Source organism: Pipra filicauda, unplaced genomic scaffold, assembly GCF_003945595.2.
Source record: "Pipra filicauda isolate LSUMZ 115617 unplaced genomic scaffold, ASM394559v2 scaffold46_size3722508_pilon, whole genome shotgun sequence".
Lineage (NCBI taxonomy): Eukaryota > Metazoa > Chordata > Aves > Passeriformes > Pipridae > Pipra > Pipra filicauda.
In genome coordinates this window covers 644,399-659,872 of record NW_024104609.1, presented here as the reverse complement: position 1 = coordinate 659,872, position 15,474 = coordinate 644,399, and the positions used below count along the sequence as shown (strand labels likewise).

General features: G+C 37.0%; 1 protein-coding gene across 1 annotated transcript in view; it reads left to right on the top strand.

Annotated features, from left to right (window-relative positions):
• The window catches only part of ITFG1 (integrin alpha FG-GAP repeat containing 1), a 72,693-nt gene that overhangs the window by 38,078 nt on the left and 19,141 nt on the right, over nt 1-15,474 (top strand). The window contains exons 10-13 of the mRNA XM_027732808.2: nt 2,899-3,071; nt 9,778-9,928; nt 10,223-10,331; nt 13,624-13,667. Coding sequence (XP_027588609.1) covers nt 2,899-3,071; nt 9,778-9,928; nt 10,223-10,331; nt 13,624-13,667 — 477 coding nt within the window. The remainder of the gene's footprint in view (nt 1-2,898; nt 3,072-9,777; nt 9,929-10,222; nt 10,332-13,623; nt 13,668-15,474) is intronic.

Here is a 15,474-nt window from a genome sequence, read left to right as displayed (position 1 = left end):
TTCACAGGTTTCTGGACATAGTTTAAAAATGCATGTTAATCCAACAGTTTTGACTCAAAGACCTGCTACTAGGCTTTGAAGCCAGAGAAGTGCCTTTCCTAATGTATAGAAGAATGGGGACTTTGCAAGAAATGATCCCTTTTTTAGTGAAGTGGGGTGAATGCAATGAGTTTTAAATGTTTCTCAAATACCCCAGACATTTTTCGAAATGAAGATGTTGTTTTCACAAGGCAGTAGTAAAAAATTCTCTTTTCTACTTGTTGAAAAACAAATGTTTGAAGAGCTTAAAAACAAATTTTCAAGCACTTAAGTACTTTTCCTTTTTTTAGCCACAAAATCATTAATTGAAGGATCAAAAATATCTATATAAATATTTTAAGTAATTATATTAGTGGCATGCAGTGGAATTTAACAGAAAGTGAAGAAGTAAATCTGATTTCTCTGGCTAAATTTTATGTGTTCATTTAGAATTTCTTTTAGATACTCATTCTATTTTTCAGTCTATTTTCATCTGAGCTGTGTAGCAGAAATCATATGATCAGAAAACTGGAAAAAATAGCTTTGTGTGTCCTCATTATACCTACCTATTTCTATCTTAGAGTGAAAGAAAAAAAATGGTTTTAGTCTTTTCCTATTAAAATAGCAACAGCAAACATGAAGCTTAAAGTGTCTGGATTATCAAATACAAAAGAAGTAAGAGATTTATATTGTTGACAAACACATTTTCATTTTTTGCCTTCTATAGTGAAATATACGTCCTGAGGCACATGAACAATTAATCTTGCATTACATTACACAAGGCTGCAGTTCATAATAGAAATATTCAAAATGAGTCTCACCAAAAGCGTGGATTACTCTGAATTTAAAGTGTCAGTTTAAACAGTTCCTTGTGGTGCTGGAATGTGATCTGGTTATGCAGTGAACAACACTGATGTTCTGGAATTGTTACACAACTGCTCTTGTGAACAATCCCACGACTGGTTGAGCAGGATGGAGGGATCTGACTCCAGGGCACGGGCGGTGCTGATGTTTGGTGGCCACTGGTGATGTTTTGTTCACCTATTGTTTTATATCTGATTGTAGACCTTAGGATTGTAAAATTGCTTTCTAGGACTCACTCTGAATAGAATAAAAAGAAAATACCAATTCATATTTGTGCCTAAAACTTCATTTTTAATTTTACTTCTTTAAAGTAGTGTTACCATACATGGGAACATTCAAAAAGTTTATGATGGATATAATTGGATTTCACTGCAATGACTGTGTGAATGATACCATGTAAAGTAAAAGCTGTATTATATTTCATGGTTCTGATTTCAATCAGTGTTCTTCAAAATTACAGTATTTGCAATAATATTGTATCATCTGTCTTCTGCATGACAAATAAGTGCTAAGAAATCTTGCCCTTTGAAAAATTTCCCTTGGGTTGAGTCTTTTTCTTCTTTTCTGTTTCACAGATTTTTTTTTTCCAAACCTTCAGCAACTTACAGTAAACAAATAGACACGTGTATGTCACAGGGTTGGGGGTCCAAATATGTTTCATTTCAACTTTGAATTTTCAGCGGAAGTGCAGTAGATCATCCTTGCAGTTCAAATGTCATCACTTATGTGGGCAGACATGCACGGAGTGTGTGCAGTGTTGGGCAGAACTGTTCTAATCTTCTAAGCCACTTGTGATATCCAAACCAAGTTGACCTTAATGCGCTTCTTCAGTAATTTTGGGGGCTTCTCTGATATGCCTGTGGTTGTGTGTAATCTTAAGGGACCAGTCAAGTGTCACACACGATTGCCATGTGGCAGGAATGTTGTTGATTACTGGATTGTGTTAGTGAGGGAGTCTTTCCACAGCAGGAAATGATACTCATGGATCTCATTCTGGTTCCTGAAATAGCTAAATTGAGGCTTGGATGAGAGACATGTAAGATCTGTTAAGTGCTTTTGATGTTGGTGACAGTGATCCTTTAAGATGGCACCCTTCTGTCCTTTTGAAGGCATTGACAGTTAGTTGACATATAAAATTACTTTTGACTTTAAAAATGGCACTGAATTTCTCTGTAGCATTGAAATGTTAACCCTGGTACTTCGGTTTCATACTAACTTGTGAAATTACTTTGATTTTAATTAAGATAAGTTCCTATTTAGCACCTCTGCAACACTTTGGAAAGTAAGTGCATTTCTTTTCCTGGAGAAATTATATTTTGCATTTCTTTTGTACTTTCAGTTTGATACTTTAATCTTAATTTGTTATCAAATATTTCAGTATCTGATGCTGCTGGGGAGATAGGAGGGGAATTGAAGCTCTTGAACTTCTAAAAATCCATGAATAATAGAATCATTTGAGCTGAAACGAACCTTAGGAGATCCAGCCTCCTGCTTTAGGCAGGAGCAACACTGAATTCAGATATGAACTGTCCCGAAGCATACTGATAATATCCAGCAGTTTTGATGAGGGTGCTTCAGTCCTCCAGCTTTAATGATGCCTACTGCTTGCAATTCCAGGGGAAAAAAATGAGACTCAGGATCTCAAGGCCCTGATGGTTTGGGCTTAGCTACACTTAAGGATTAGCATAGATTCCAGGCAAGCCTGAATTTCAGTTAAGGTGTTCCTGAATATCTCCATACACTGGACACATTCCAAAACACAAGTCCTTTATTCTTACAACCTTAACTACATTTTCCTGTTCTGGAATAATTTAATGCATAGAAATTACTCAGATTAATTTTTTCATTTGGTGACAGATTTAGGAAATAATGCTTATTTCCTCTATGGAAATTTGTAAATGGCTAAAAATCCTGATGAAGTGAAAAAATGTTAGCTGTTTTAAATAGAATTACCTTGTTTAAATAAATAAAATGGATTGCTTTATCTAGCTGTTGTTTTTTCGTTTTATTTTACAGTGGATTCCTGTCTTGCAAGACTTCAGAAATAAAGACACAATCTGGGGCTTTGTACCATATCAAAATGACAAATCTTCAACAGAAATTTCATTTCCAATTACACTTCATATTGGAGATTACAATATGGATGGCTACCCAGATGCTCTTGCTATACTAAAGAACACTTCTGGAAGGTAGAGTACATGCAAACCTAGAAATAAAACTAGCAGGTGCATGTTCCATCATCAGTCATACAAATTACTAACTTCAGTGCATCTCATTCATTTTAACAAGTGAACAAGACTTTGATCTCTGTTAAGCGTTTCCCTTTGTAAAAAGGGACTGTGAAGAATTGCACCAGGGACTGGAGCATGAGGCAGCATTTTAGGTGCTCCTCCCAGATGTCAGGAGCTGATTCTCTCCCTTTCCTTTCCCAAATCATCTTCTGTAAAACCCTGATTTCAGCTTTCCGTGCTGACTGGTAACACCAGGCTGGAGAGTTGGGGAAACTGCTCCACGCTGGTACATGGAGTGAACGCTGACTGGTAACTGCTGAAGAATGCAACAGTGGTTTGTCCCTTTTGAAAGCCACAAAGTTTAGATAAACCTAATAATTTACCAGTGGTTCTTATATTGTCCAACTTTAACTGAAAATAAATAATACACCAATCCAACCTCCCTCCCCCACCATCAAAAGGAGCTTCTAACCCTTCCTATTAAATTTGTCAGTGTAATCTTTGACCTCCCTTTTTTTTCATTTTTTCTTCTTTACTTGCTTTCCCAATATTTTGTATTGCTACCAGCTGGTGCTATATGATAGAGGGCATGTAGGGATGCTTACAGGGGGACTGTTGTACCTTGAGGAGTTAGTGATCCACATAACAGCTGACCCGAGGAGGTGCATCCCTGTGCTGTGCCACGGCTCCGGGATAAACGCGGCTGATCGTGACGGAGGAGCCTGGGGGCAGCTCTCACCTGGCACCTGCTGATGGGATTGCTGGCATGTCCTTATCGTTACCTTGAAGTGAAGCAGCATGTTCTCATGTGAACATCCTTTTGCTTGACAGTAGGAATGATAAATAGCTTGTTTATTCTAAGGAAAACTTAAAAGAGCTCTGGAGACCATGATGCCAGTGAACCGCAGTACAGACAGGAGATGTGCAGCGTGCTGTGCCCTGACTAGAGTCTGTCTGATGCTGCACAACTGATTTTCCCAGCATCTGAAGAAATGTAAGGTTGTTTATGCTATTCCATTTTTCTTCCTCATGTCATTGCTTGTAAAAGGTATTTTAACCAATACCTTATGTATTGGTTAATGTAATGGAGTCTTAATATCTTCCTTACTATAACCTTTGACACATACTTGCACTAGTGCATTACAAGGCAAAATAGGTCTGTCTTACAGGTGTATTTATTGTCTTCCTCTGTATGGTATTTTGGATAAGCTTGGGTGCAGGTTCATACTTTGAATTCATAAGGAAAAGAACTGAGGAGCTCACTTTGATGCTTCAGACAGTGTATATAAAAGAGAATTCAGTGCTGAAGTCCAGGAAGTCAATTCAGATTTTCTAGGGGTTGCCTAAACATGAGTCACCCACTGACATTTTTGTGTTAAGGTTCTTCAGATGCTGACACACACCTAAAAATGACCCAGTTTGAAGAGTAACATGGTTGTATTCAGCCTGCGTGCTGTGATTCAGAGACAAGGCTGTGAGCAGCTGAGCTCTGTCTCTGTAGCTCTGAGCCTTAAAATAACCAGCAGAGCAGGTGTTTCTGTTCAGACATGGCAGACGAGAAGGAGGATGCTGTTACTGCCCAGGACTGGCATAGCAAAGTTAAAGCTCTCAGGCCCTGAATGGCAAGTTTTTCACTCCATACCTGCCTCAGTTGGGAGTTTGCATCTTCTATTCAGCAGTCATTGAATAAAGACTGAAAAGAGTCAGAGAGCAAACTAGAGCCAGTGTCTTTCCTTTGCCATAGGAATACTGTGACATCAGGAAAGTTGTTGTCTTTGGTTTTACTGAAGTCCCAGAAATCTTGTGTTTTGAGCTGTTATAGGCTGTCTTCTGGTGTGTGTCCTGATAGCTACTGCCCTTCAGAAGGACTGCCTGAAGATTTATGGAGCTCAGAAATTTATTTTAAGTTATTTTATCTTTTAAGATTCTTAGGAGCCTCTGTCCTCTGGCTGGTGTAAGATTATGGCAATGTAATATCATGTAAAAAAGTTTAAAATAGTTTGTAAATAGTTACTCCTGTAGAAACCCAGGAAGTTACCTCTGTCTGGTTGCAATGAAGTGCTGTGATACACTTCTATCTCTATTCTCCCTCCTTCTGAAATTTTTGCTTATTCAACTGAGTGCATTTAAAATTAATTTGAAACTTGACATAGAAGTTGAGTGACACAGTAAGGCATAAGGACTGAAGGGACTGGGAGATGATTTGACAGGTTATTGAAAGGGAGGTTCAGGAAGATGAGGAAGTCTGGCAAAAACAGAGTAACTAACCTAAAAAAGAAGAAATACATTGCATGTTAACATTGTATCTATCCAATATTTGTAGAAAAGTAACAGAAACATGCTTTGTACTTTGGGATGGAAATGAAAGGCACTTTTTTTTTGCACTCACAATGGAATGTCACATTCATTATTAATTCATTGTTTCTGAGAGACTTAAGCAAATACTTCCTTTTAAAATGTGTAACTGGGTCACTGATTGGAGAAAATTAAAACAGTGTGGGGATTAAATTAAAAGCTGTCCTTAAATTAGAGCAAATTAAAATGAAAACCTTATTTAATCGATTTTAAACACTTCTGGATCAAGCTGTTTATTTCTTTTTCTGAAGCCTTTCATGCTACATCTACAGATCTAATTTCAGTGATTGATTACTGTGATTAAATGATAAAAGCATTTTTGTAAACTCTTGACCTCAATCTGTGCTATCGTCTGGGAAGCCTGGTTTCTAGTTGCTGTCTGTAACATAAAGAAGTTAAAGGAGGCAAAAACAATTTTGTTCATCTGAAAATATACCCATATGTGATAATGGAAGAATTAAAATCAATTATATGCTTCCATCACAATTCAGGAAAGTACTTTCAGATCAAATCCTTACAAATACCTACAAAAGACTGAAATAAAGATATAATGGTTGGACATACATCAGTTTACTGTCCTGCCATGTGGGCAAGTCAGGAAAATGAGTAATAGCTTCAAGTATTCTCAGAGCTGTTGTAGGATTCTGCTGTTTCATCTCCTGCCATATCCCTTTGATTTCAAATTGCAGTGTGTAATATTCTGATGTCATGGAGACATTCCTTGCCAGCAACAACAAAAAAATGGAATCTCACTTGTGTTTGCAAGTGTTGAGAGGGTTTGAACCCAGAGAATCAATAAATTCCAACAGGTGGAGATGCTAAATTCACAGTAAATTCTTACATGTTTATATGTTCAGTATGTTTATATGTTCTTTTAACTTCTGACTTGAGTCAAAACCTGCACATAAGAATTCAAGTCCAGAAATTTTTCTTCAGGCTACATACATACATGAATTCTGTATTAGAAGTGATGTGTGTATATAGAATAATAATAAGTGAAGGGATTTTATCAGTAGTTATTAATTAGTTCATCTGTGCTTCCTGTCTTACATAAATGTATTCATTTTTTCACATGCTGGGTTTTTTAAATTGACTCTGGTGACATTGAAAGTGTAAGTTACTGTGAGTTTATAAACACCTTTCTCCCATCTAATTAGATGAAACAAATTTTGTTTAACACTTGTTTCCAATTGGATGCTAATAATTGGCATCTTGCATTGCAAACATGTAATCTAAGTCTTTTCAATTCCACTCTTACTCAAAGGGAATGTTTTTCACTGGTAAAATTGGAAATACCTTATCGCTTTCTGACACTGTTGATAAATAACAGTAAAGACTGAAACTTGGAGATGAAAAACAACTGGATATGGACAGTTTAATAAAAAACTTTTGAGTATGATAGACTTCTAGAAAGTTTTCTAGGTGTTCATGCTGAGTTTTAAATTAATGTATATGTATTAATCCTTTATATGAAAGGGCTCTTATTTGACCAAATTATCTCTTCCTAAATCATTGTTAGTTGTCACTTGTCAGAAGTAAGGTTGGATAGAGGACTTCTTTTAAATGTAGGATTGATGAGCACCTTGTAATTGAGCAAATCTAAAAAGCAGAGGCAAATTCAATTACTTTGAATGTCTGGAGTGAGATATAAGTCATTTCGATGTCCCCAGTATAACTGTAAATGAACTAACCTTAAATTGACAGCATGAGAGATGTATGAAATTAGTACTAAATATTTAATTCTAATTGCAAAGAAATATGGTAATATAAAACTGAGATAAGTCTTCAGTCTTTCTTTGGTGTTAAGCCCCACTCATAGTTATTTACCTTGAAGCATAGATGACTTTGATCAGAAGGTTCCAAATTGTAGACAACTCTATCCTGAAGTATCAAGTTATGCAGGAAGTAGAAAATTTAGCTGCTGTTCTGCATTGGTGTGTATACCTAAATATTTAGAGTGCTGCAAATAGCATGTGAAGGGCAGAGTTCTTTTGCTCTCTCTCTTGTCAGTGTTGAAGCTGAATTGTTTGGTATTGACTGCTGCACATTTGAATAGCACCTTAGCATTGATTTTTAAGGTTTTACCATTACAACAGTGTCTGTCTTTATAGGCTTTCAAGGACATCATTTTCAGGATGCAGATGATCATCTTCATTACAGGGAGATTTTTACTGATGGTAAATCTTCAAAATTTGGTTCAAAATAATAGGAAGGTCATAAAGCATGGAGGTAGATACTTTGATTCTAGGGATACTTCTTTATTAAAGGTTTAAATAATACAAGGATTCAACTGGCAACTCATAGGCTAAATACAGATGTCAAGAGTTCTTCCAAGAGAGAATTGAAGAGGTGAGGAGGCAGCAAAGAGCTGATTGCTCTTCCTTCTGCAGACAATAAGGCCCTGCAACTCCCTGTTGCTGCTGCATGAGCCACACACCAAGATTTCCTCCTCCCTTGCTGAGATGTAGCACATGGGACAGGAGGTTCTACATCTATGAATTTATTTATTTCCTCTACAAGATGGCTCTTCTACGGTGCACTTCTTGGGTCTTCAGCATCTGTTTAGGTTTTGACATTGCTTTTTATTTCCTACTGTTTGTCTTCTGTTTCTCTTGTTGATACAGAAGGGTGAAGGAAAGTGGCATTTCCATGCTCGGAGCTACTTTGATTAATGTTTTCCTTTTTTCTCACAGTGCAGATGCAAGGAAAGGAAATAAAAAAGGTTCCTGTAGTAAATAAACTTCTTGTGTCTATCCATACAGAAGGCTTATAATTTAGATTTGAACAATACTCTGTACACAGAGTGTAAGGCAAGCTTGACAGTCTTTTGTCTTTTAAATAACTATCATCCAGATAATTTCTAGCAGTTTTTAAAAAATCTGAACTGAAAGAATCTTTGTAAAACTTCCTCCAAATTTTAAAAAAGTGTATGTCAAGAGATGAAAAAGAGAAATTGAAACAATTTGCTTCGCTCAGGTTGTCACAACTTGCAGTTGGCTATTCTGATGTGGATACTTAGGTAATACATGAAATGAATGTGAGCACTGAAGAATTTCAAGTTATGATTATGAGTTCTCAGATACAGATAATACAACATCTTAAATGTTGCAGATTACCCCGTTTCATTTTGGCAATGCATTAATTCAAGTAATTTTCCTAAGGAGCAGTGTTTGTGTGTGTGCATGTGTGTGACTGTGCATCCTGGAGGCACTGGATGCCACTAAGACACAGAGAACCCCCTTGCTGTCCCTGTCCATTCAGCAGCGTGTCCAAGGTCACGCTAAGGATGTGGTTTGGTTGTTGCCCTGGGCTCTGACACGCTCAGCTGGCTTTGCAGAGCACTGTCTGCTCTGGCTCCTGGCTCTGCCCCCGGAAGGAGAGGAGGAAACTTCATCTATTGCCATTGCCAAGGCAGTGATGGATTCTAGCTGGCTCCCAGGATACAAACCTGCCCAAGGAGCTGGACTCCTGGTTGGTAAAGTCTGAAGGTTTTCCCAGTTCCGGTAGCACTGATAAAGTCTCAGGGACAGTGTATAATAGTGCTGATCATCAGCCTCCACGTGTGAACCTCGTGTGTCCCACTGACCGACGGCACCTATTCAGTATAGTCTTTACAAGGGACATTTTTCTCCACTAGACCAGCTACTCTGGTTCGTTTCTTTGCTCCTTGTTTCAGTATTGCAGCCTCTTTGTGTCTGGATTCATTATACCTCAACAAATGCCCAGTTTGGTTTGTCTTATCCTATTTTTACTGTGCTATTCGGCTGGGGTTTGTGGTTTATATTTTGCTTGGAAACCATGGAAATCATACCAATAGAGATTTGCTTTAATCTTACATTTGTTTAAAACATCATGCAATGTGTAAGAAAATTTATTAGTGGAGCTGGGATGGGAAGAGATTGTCATAAAATAATGAAAAAGCATGGACATGTTTTGAATAGTGTTTAAGCTGCAGGACCGTGGAGGGATTAAGGAAAATGGCTGATAAGTGCACTTGTACTTGTTTCAAAATAAAGTAAGGCTATGTTTAGTCCTTTGAGTGGATGGTAATTAAATTATTCCTGCTAATTTGGACCCATTTATTTAGTGTATTCATTGTTTTAAGTCAGGCACGACATAATGATTGTCATTCGGTCTGTAAAGTTCACCTACATGCTTATGGATTTTCAAGTATCCAGGGGCTGCTAGCTTTGTTGTTATTATATTTAACCCCAGCACACTTAAACTGTTTAATTACAATATTTTTGTAATGTCTGTTGTTTAGATTTTATCAATAATAAATTGGTTTATATACATGTGTGTTTTACAGCAATCAACAAGCATTTTTACTAGAAAACGTCCCCTGCAACAACGTGAGCTGCAAGAGTGTCCGTCGCATGTTCAAAGTGTTCTGGGAGCTCTCAGATCTAAACCAGATCAAAGACGCAGTGGTAGCGACTTTCTTTGACATATATGAAGATGTAAGTTCAGCTCTTTACCCAGAAAACAGTCTCTGTGTGGCTGTGCCCGTCCCTGTGCCCCGGGAAGGCTGCTCTGCACGAACATTGGCTTTGCAGCACGTGGGTGGACCACTCTGCCTTAAAATTAGGGTTCTATTAAAAGATTTTTGAAAGATATTAAAATTAGTAAAGTTGTAAACTTTGCTGCGCAGTATTTTTTTCTTTGTGTCTCTAGGAGAATTGGTTTGCTAAATTTGGATGTTACTGAGAGTAAATAAGCATTCTAATGTAAACTTGGGGTTTTTTTTCCTCTAGGGAATCTTGGATATCATTGTGCTAAGCAAAGGCTACTCCAACAAGGACTTTGCTATCCATACATTGAAAAATAACTTTGAAGCAGATGCCTACTTTGTTAAAGTTATTGGTAAGTTATCACTGTATAATCAAGTCAAAATGGGATGTTGAGAAGAATGTGAATAAACCTTTGTGTATGAAAACATTATGTTAATGCTCTGTGTATGACAATTTTAGAAAAGAAAAAACACAGAATTGGAAGTACTAGGGATTGCAGAAATCTCTCATTGCAAAATCTGAGCTTGGATTAGGTGGTTTTTTTTCATTTCAAAGGGGTTTTGTTTTTATTTTAGTTTACTTATTAAAATCCAAATTAATTCTGACCACTATTTGCCTGGAGAAACTGCAGCTACCAGCATTAGAGGTCCTGACAACTAGATTAAGAAATTGTCTCATAGATTTTGAGGGAAAGGGTTGGAGTAGCTGATCACAAGAGGCCCAATCTGTGGATCTTCTGTACAATATCTCCACTTACCTCCTCACATAACGTAGTGTTGTCAGTGTAAAAATTGTGATAGATATACACATATCTATCATTCGACTTAAATACTATTATTTTAATTGTGTGATGTTGTTTAAAATTTGGAGGAAGATTAGCTCATAGTTCACTAATTGGAGGAAAAATTAGTGATGATGCTTCCACATATAAATACGTATGCCATGGTGAGACAGAAAGGAACCAAGAGAAATTACAGCAATATTGACTTGAAGGACTGTGCTTTGCTTGTCCACAGTGACTGCCTATTCTGAGAAACAGTAACCAAGGGCACTTATGTTCACCTGTGCCTTGAGTGGTTCCAGTGTTTTCTTCCAGCAGGGACTTTTGTCCTTTTTGCTGTGCCTCTGCCATATCAAACCTACGTTGCTGGAATTCTTGTCTATGTCGTGGAAATGCTGCAGAGTCTTGTTCAAAACGGGCTGATTCCATTTCAGTGACTACTGGAGTGTTTTATGTTTTATTTATACTGCACGGTCTGTTCTGAGGGTCAGTTTGCTCCCATGTGTGAGTCAGTTTGGTGTTTTCAGTCTAAAAGGCACAAAACACACCTTACCTGAAAAGCACAGAATGGGAATGAACACGGCCAGGGTGTGGGAATTAATGAGAGACTCGGTTTAAAAAGCTGGAGTTAGACCGTGATATCTGTAATTAAGAGCAATTAGGTTTTCAAATTGCATGCCCTGCCCTGTTCTTCAGCTGCAGAGGTGTTGAGCTTTGAGCTCATGGCTTATCTGTCTTCCTTGGTTTCTTTGAGAACCAGCTGAAAATGAGGCTGTATGGGAGCCTATGAGGACAAAGCTCAACAGGAACAACTAGAGGTTCACCTTCAAAAATTGTATTTGCCTTCATGTTAAATGCATCTAATCCTTCTAAAGCACACATTCTGCACATGATAAGGTGAACAGCACTGCAGTTAATACTGGGGACTGATGCATTTATTACTTGGCTCCTTAACCTGAGCTCTGTTCTCATAGTAATAGCCTGTAATAATTTATCATGTTGATTGGAGCCTTTTAAATAATACCATGTGTGGGTAGTGTAATTCCCGAAAGCATGCAGCAAATCCTCTGGAAAAAATCTTGCATTTCACAAAGCCATATCAAAATTATGATTTTGTGATATTTTAATGTGAAAAGGAGTAATTTGCAACATGCTTTTTGATTCACTCACTGTAAATCTATCTTAAAAACTGGAGCAAGCCTTTTTTTAGCACCCTTTTAGGGGTTGAGTATTTCTACATAGAAAGCCCAGGAAATAGGAATTAATAAGTGTCTAAAAATATTTTTACTGTGATACAGGGGGACAGTATTCCTAACAAAACCTGCTTTGTGGAGTTAGTGCATGAATAAATGCATTGTGTTCACTTATTTGGCATATGGACAATGAGAACAGCTTTGCTCATTATAACTGATGTCAAATCTACTTGGTCGGGTAATTTGTTCAGGAGTGAAACCGAACAGCAAATTTCAGTGTGTCTTTATGCCTCAAAATGGGAAGATTTGGTTGTACTTGCAGACACACTTATGTATAACAGATAAAATTAGCTTATAGCTTTAAAAGTCTGTTTGTAGATACATATAGTCTTCAAATTCTGCTTTGCCACACATTCATCTTACCTGTCCAGACTTTTGGAGGGGTTTGGACTGTATAAAATATTGGATTTTACTATATTTGGAAATTTCAATATTTTGAAATCACAAGCAAAGAATGGTAACTTGGGAATGTCGACAGTTGTTAATAGTCACCCACAAAATATTAGAAAAATTCCTTCACTAGAGGAGTGCCATTTCTGACTCCCTTAGGGAATGATTTCTAATTGGACTGCGAACATCTTACATGCACCTTTCAGTATTTCACTGACCCCAAACATTTTGTACCCTGAACTCCATGAAGCCTTAAAGTAGACAGAAGATGGTTTAAAAAACTTGTGGTGGTTAGGATGACCTGCCCTCAAATCTGGTCCAAACCTTCATTTTCTGTCTGCCACACTTGCTTTGGGATACCATAACTCATGAAGAAGTAATGTTTTCTCTTGGCTTCAGCACCTGATGTGTATCCTCTTCCCTGCCCACAGCCATTACTGGCCTGCTGCTCAACCAAACTGTTGTCATTACAGTCCAAATTTTGCATCAGAATGACACCTTAGATTATTTTGTGTGTGTGGTTCTTGTTGTTTTGTTCTCATACTCAGTGACAGGATGTTCTAGGTTACAGAACAGATGGATTTCATTGCCCGTTACTTGGTTGTTTAACAGATTTCTGAATGCAACTGATTTTTGAAACTAATAAGTTTTAAACAAGTAATTGAAAAACTATCACAGGCTTTAGATATTAAGTAGTGTTACACATATCTGCTTATAATACTTTTGAATTATTAGAATAAATAGATAATGGGATTTTTGTTTTTTACAGCTTTTGTGAATTGCTTTAAATCAAGTTCCAAAACTATGCCTTGTGTAGAATGAAAAGCCTTTACCTTTTTATCAGTTAAAACAGTAAAGCTGAATCTCTGCCAGTATTTTCAATAGTTAGAAATGAAGAATAATGAATAAAATGTACAGTCCACTATTGTAAAAATGTTTTAATTTGGATTTTTTTTAACTGGCAGATCTCTCCTTATGAAGCTGGTTAACCAGTGGGGTGGGATAAAACAATGACCAGCTGATAAATTTCTGCCAAGAAGTTTGCTTTATGCAGATTGGGAAATGTTATACATTAACATAAGTCACATAGAAGACATTTCTTTTCTTTGTGTTTTAGTGGATACCTGACACTATTTCTAGACTTTGCCAGGTTTCAGAGATAGTGCTTCCAAGATGGCTTGTGAACAGAAACACTACAAGCTCACTTCTTGTTTTTGCAGTTCTCAGCGGCCTCTGTTCTAATGACTGTCCTCGGAAAATAACAGTAAGTGGAACTATGACTCTGCATTAGTATTTAGATTCAAATAAGCTGAAGTCTTAATTATACCAAAAACTCTCAACATATTAAAAGACTTATTGACTGGAAGAATGTGTAGTCCAAATCACAACTGGCCAAGTTCTGTGTCTTTGAGACCCAGAACTTTGGGCAGCTGCCTGCTCAGAGCTGAAATCAATTGATGGATTGTGCAGGGGCTTTATTACCCAGCACTGGGGGGGGCTGGGATATACCAGGCACAAGGGAAACTTGGGTAATCCAGCTGGATGCCCAGACTGTGTATTGTGCCAAGTCTTGGTCTGGGCATTTAGAAAGTCCAGGCAAAACTGATTATGGGGCAGATTCAGCCACGGAGCCACTTTGGGACTAAACTGCAGTAGTGGGTGCAGTGAAGGAAGGAAATGCACTGGCTCTGATAGTTCTGCAGATAGTTACATAGACATTTGCATCTCCAGAGATCCTGCAACTCACCCACCAAACTCCAATTAGCCAATTGTTTAGCAATGTTCAGTGTGAAAGTTGGCATGAAAGAGGAACTTAGAGGAATCAGAACTAGCAGTAGCACTTTAGCTCTGCAAAAACATCAAATTGAATTTTGACTTGAAAATAGAAAAACTGCTTCCTGTGGGACCAGCTTTTTATTTGAGCCTATTTTAAGACATAGAGTTTAATTTCTGTTATAAAATAATGAGGTTTGGTAGTATTATTGGCTTAATTACAAAAATAGGGAGAATTTAAAAAGCAAATCTTCACAACAGATGTTGGTGAACTTTTTATTATCGAGGTCACTGAAACACTACTGCCTCGGCTTTACGAGAAGTTCTCTGTCAGAAAGTAACATAAGTATATTATGCCAGAGTACAGCTATTTGGCACCAAAAAAAATTTAAATTTCACCTTACTTACTCATCTTTCATAGATCTGCATTAACATCATCTCTGTAGTCTCCTTACTCTTCATTCTGATCAATTATTATTTTCAGGCTTTGATCTCATCTGTCATCGTTATCACTTATTGTTAGGGTTTGGAACTGACTATTTTTTTGAGGTATGGCACTTCTTTTAGTGTTCTTTCTGTAAATTATTTGAAATATCTTTACTGGATTTGATGCCCTAATATCAGCTCGAATCTGGCATTTAAAAAAAAAAAAAAAAAAAAAAAAAATTTCCTTAAATCTATTCTTGGAGTTGTTCCCCATCCTTTTTCTTCCCCACCATAGCAGGTAATTGTTTCCAAACCCTTCTTACTTAGGTGTATTTGTTCTGGTTTATCACTCAGTAACACACAACTACCTTGGATATTTACTTGGTTTATTTATTTTTTTCCCCCATGACTGTGCTTTGATGTTTCAGTACATTTTTACATTTTCTCCCTCAAGAGAATTTTGCTTAAAATAGATACCACCACTTGACAAGTAACTATTCAATCATTTTCATGAATTAAATGAAACACTGAGAAGTAATGATAAAAAAATTGGACTTTGTGTAGTATTTTTCAATTCAGAAATACCATCAAGACTGTGCATTCTCCCAGACAGCATCAAATGAGTTCTGCTTTTTGAGAACATGCAGTTAATTCTTTGAATTTTTAGGGTTTTTTTATTTTACTTGTAGCTTCCAAGGAAACATTAAGCCTTCTGCCAGAGGACTAAACAGTATTGCTTTCTCCATGAGAAACTAAACATTACTTAGCCAACTGATTACCCTTCTTTTGAAAATTAATTTCCACATAATGCTATGACCAAAACAGTTGCAAGATTTTTTAATTACAATTTAAAAAATAAATTATTAATGTAG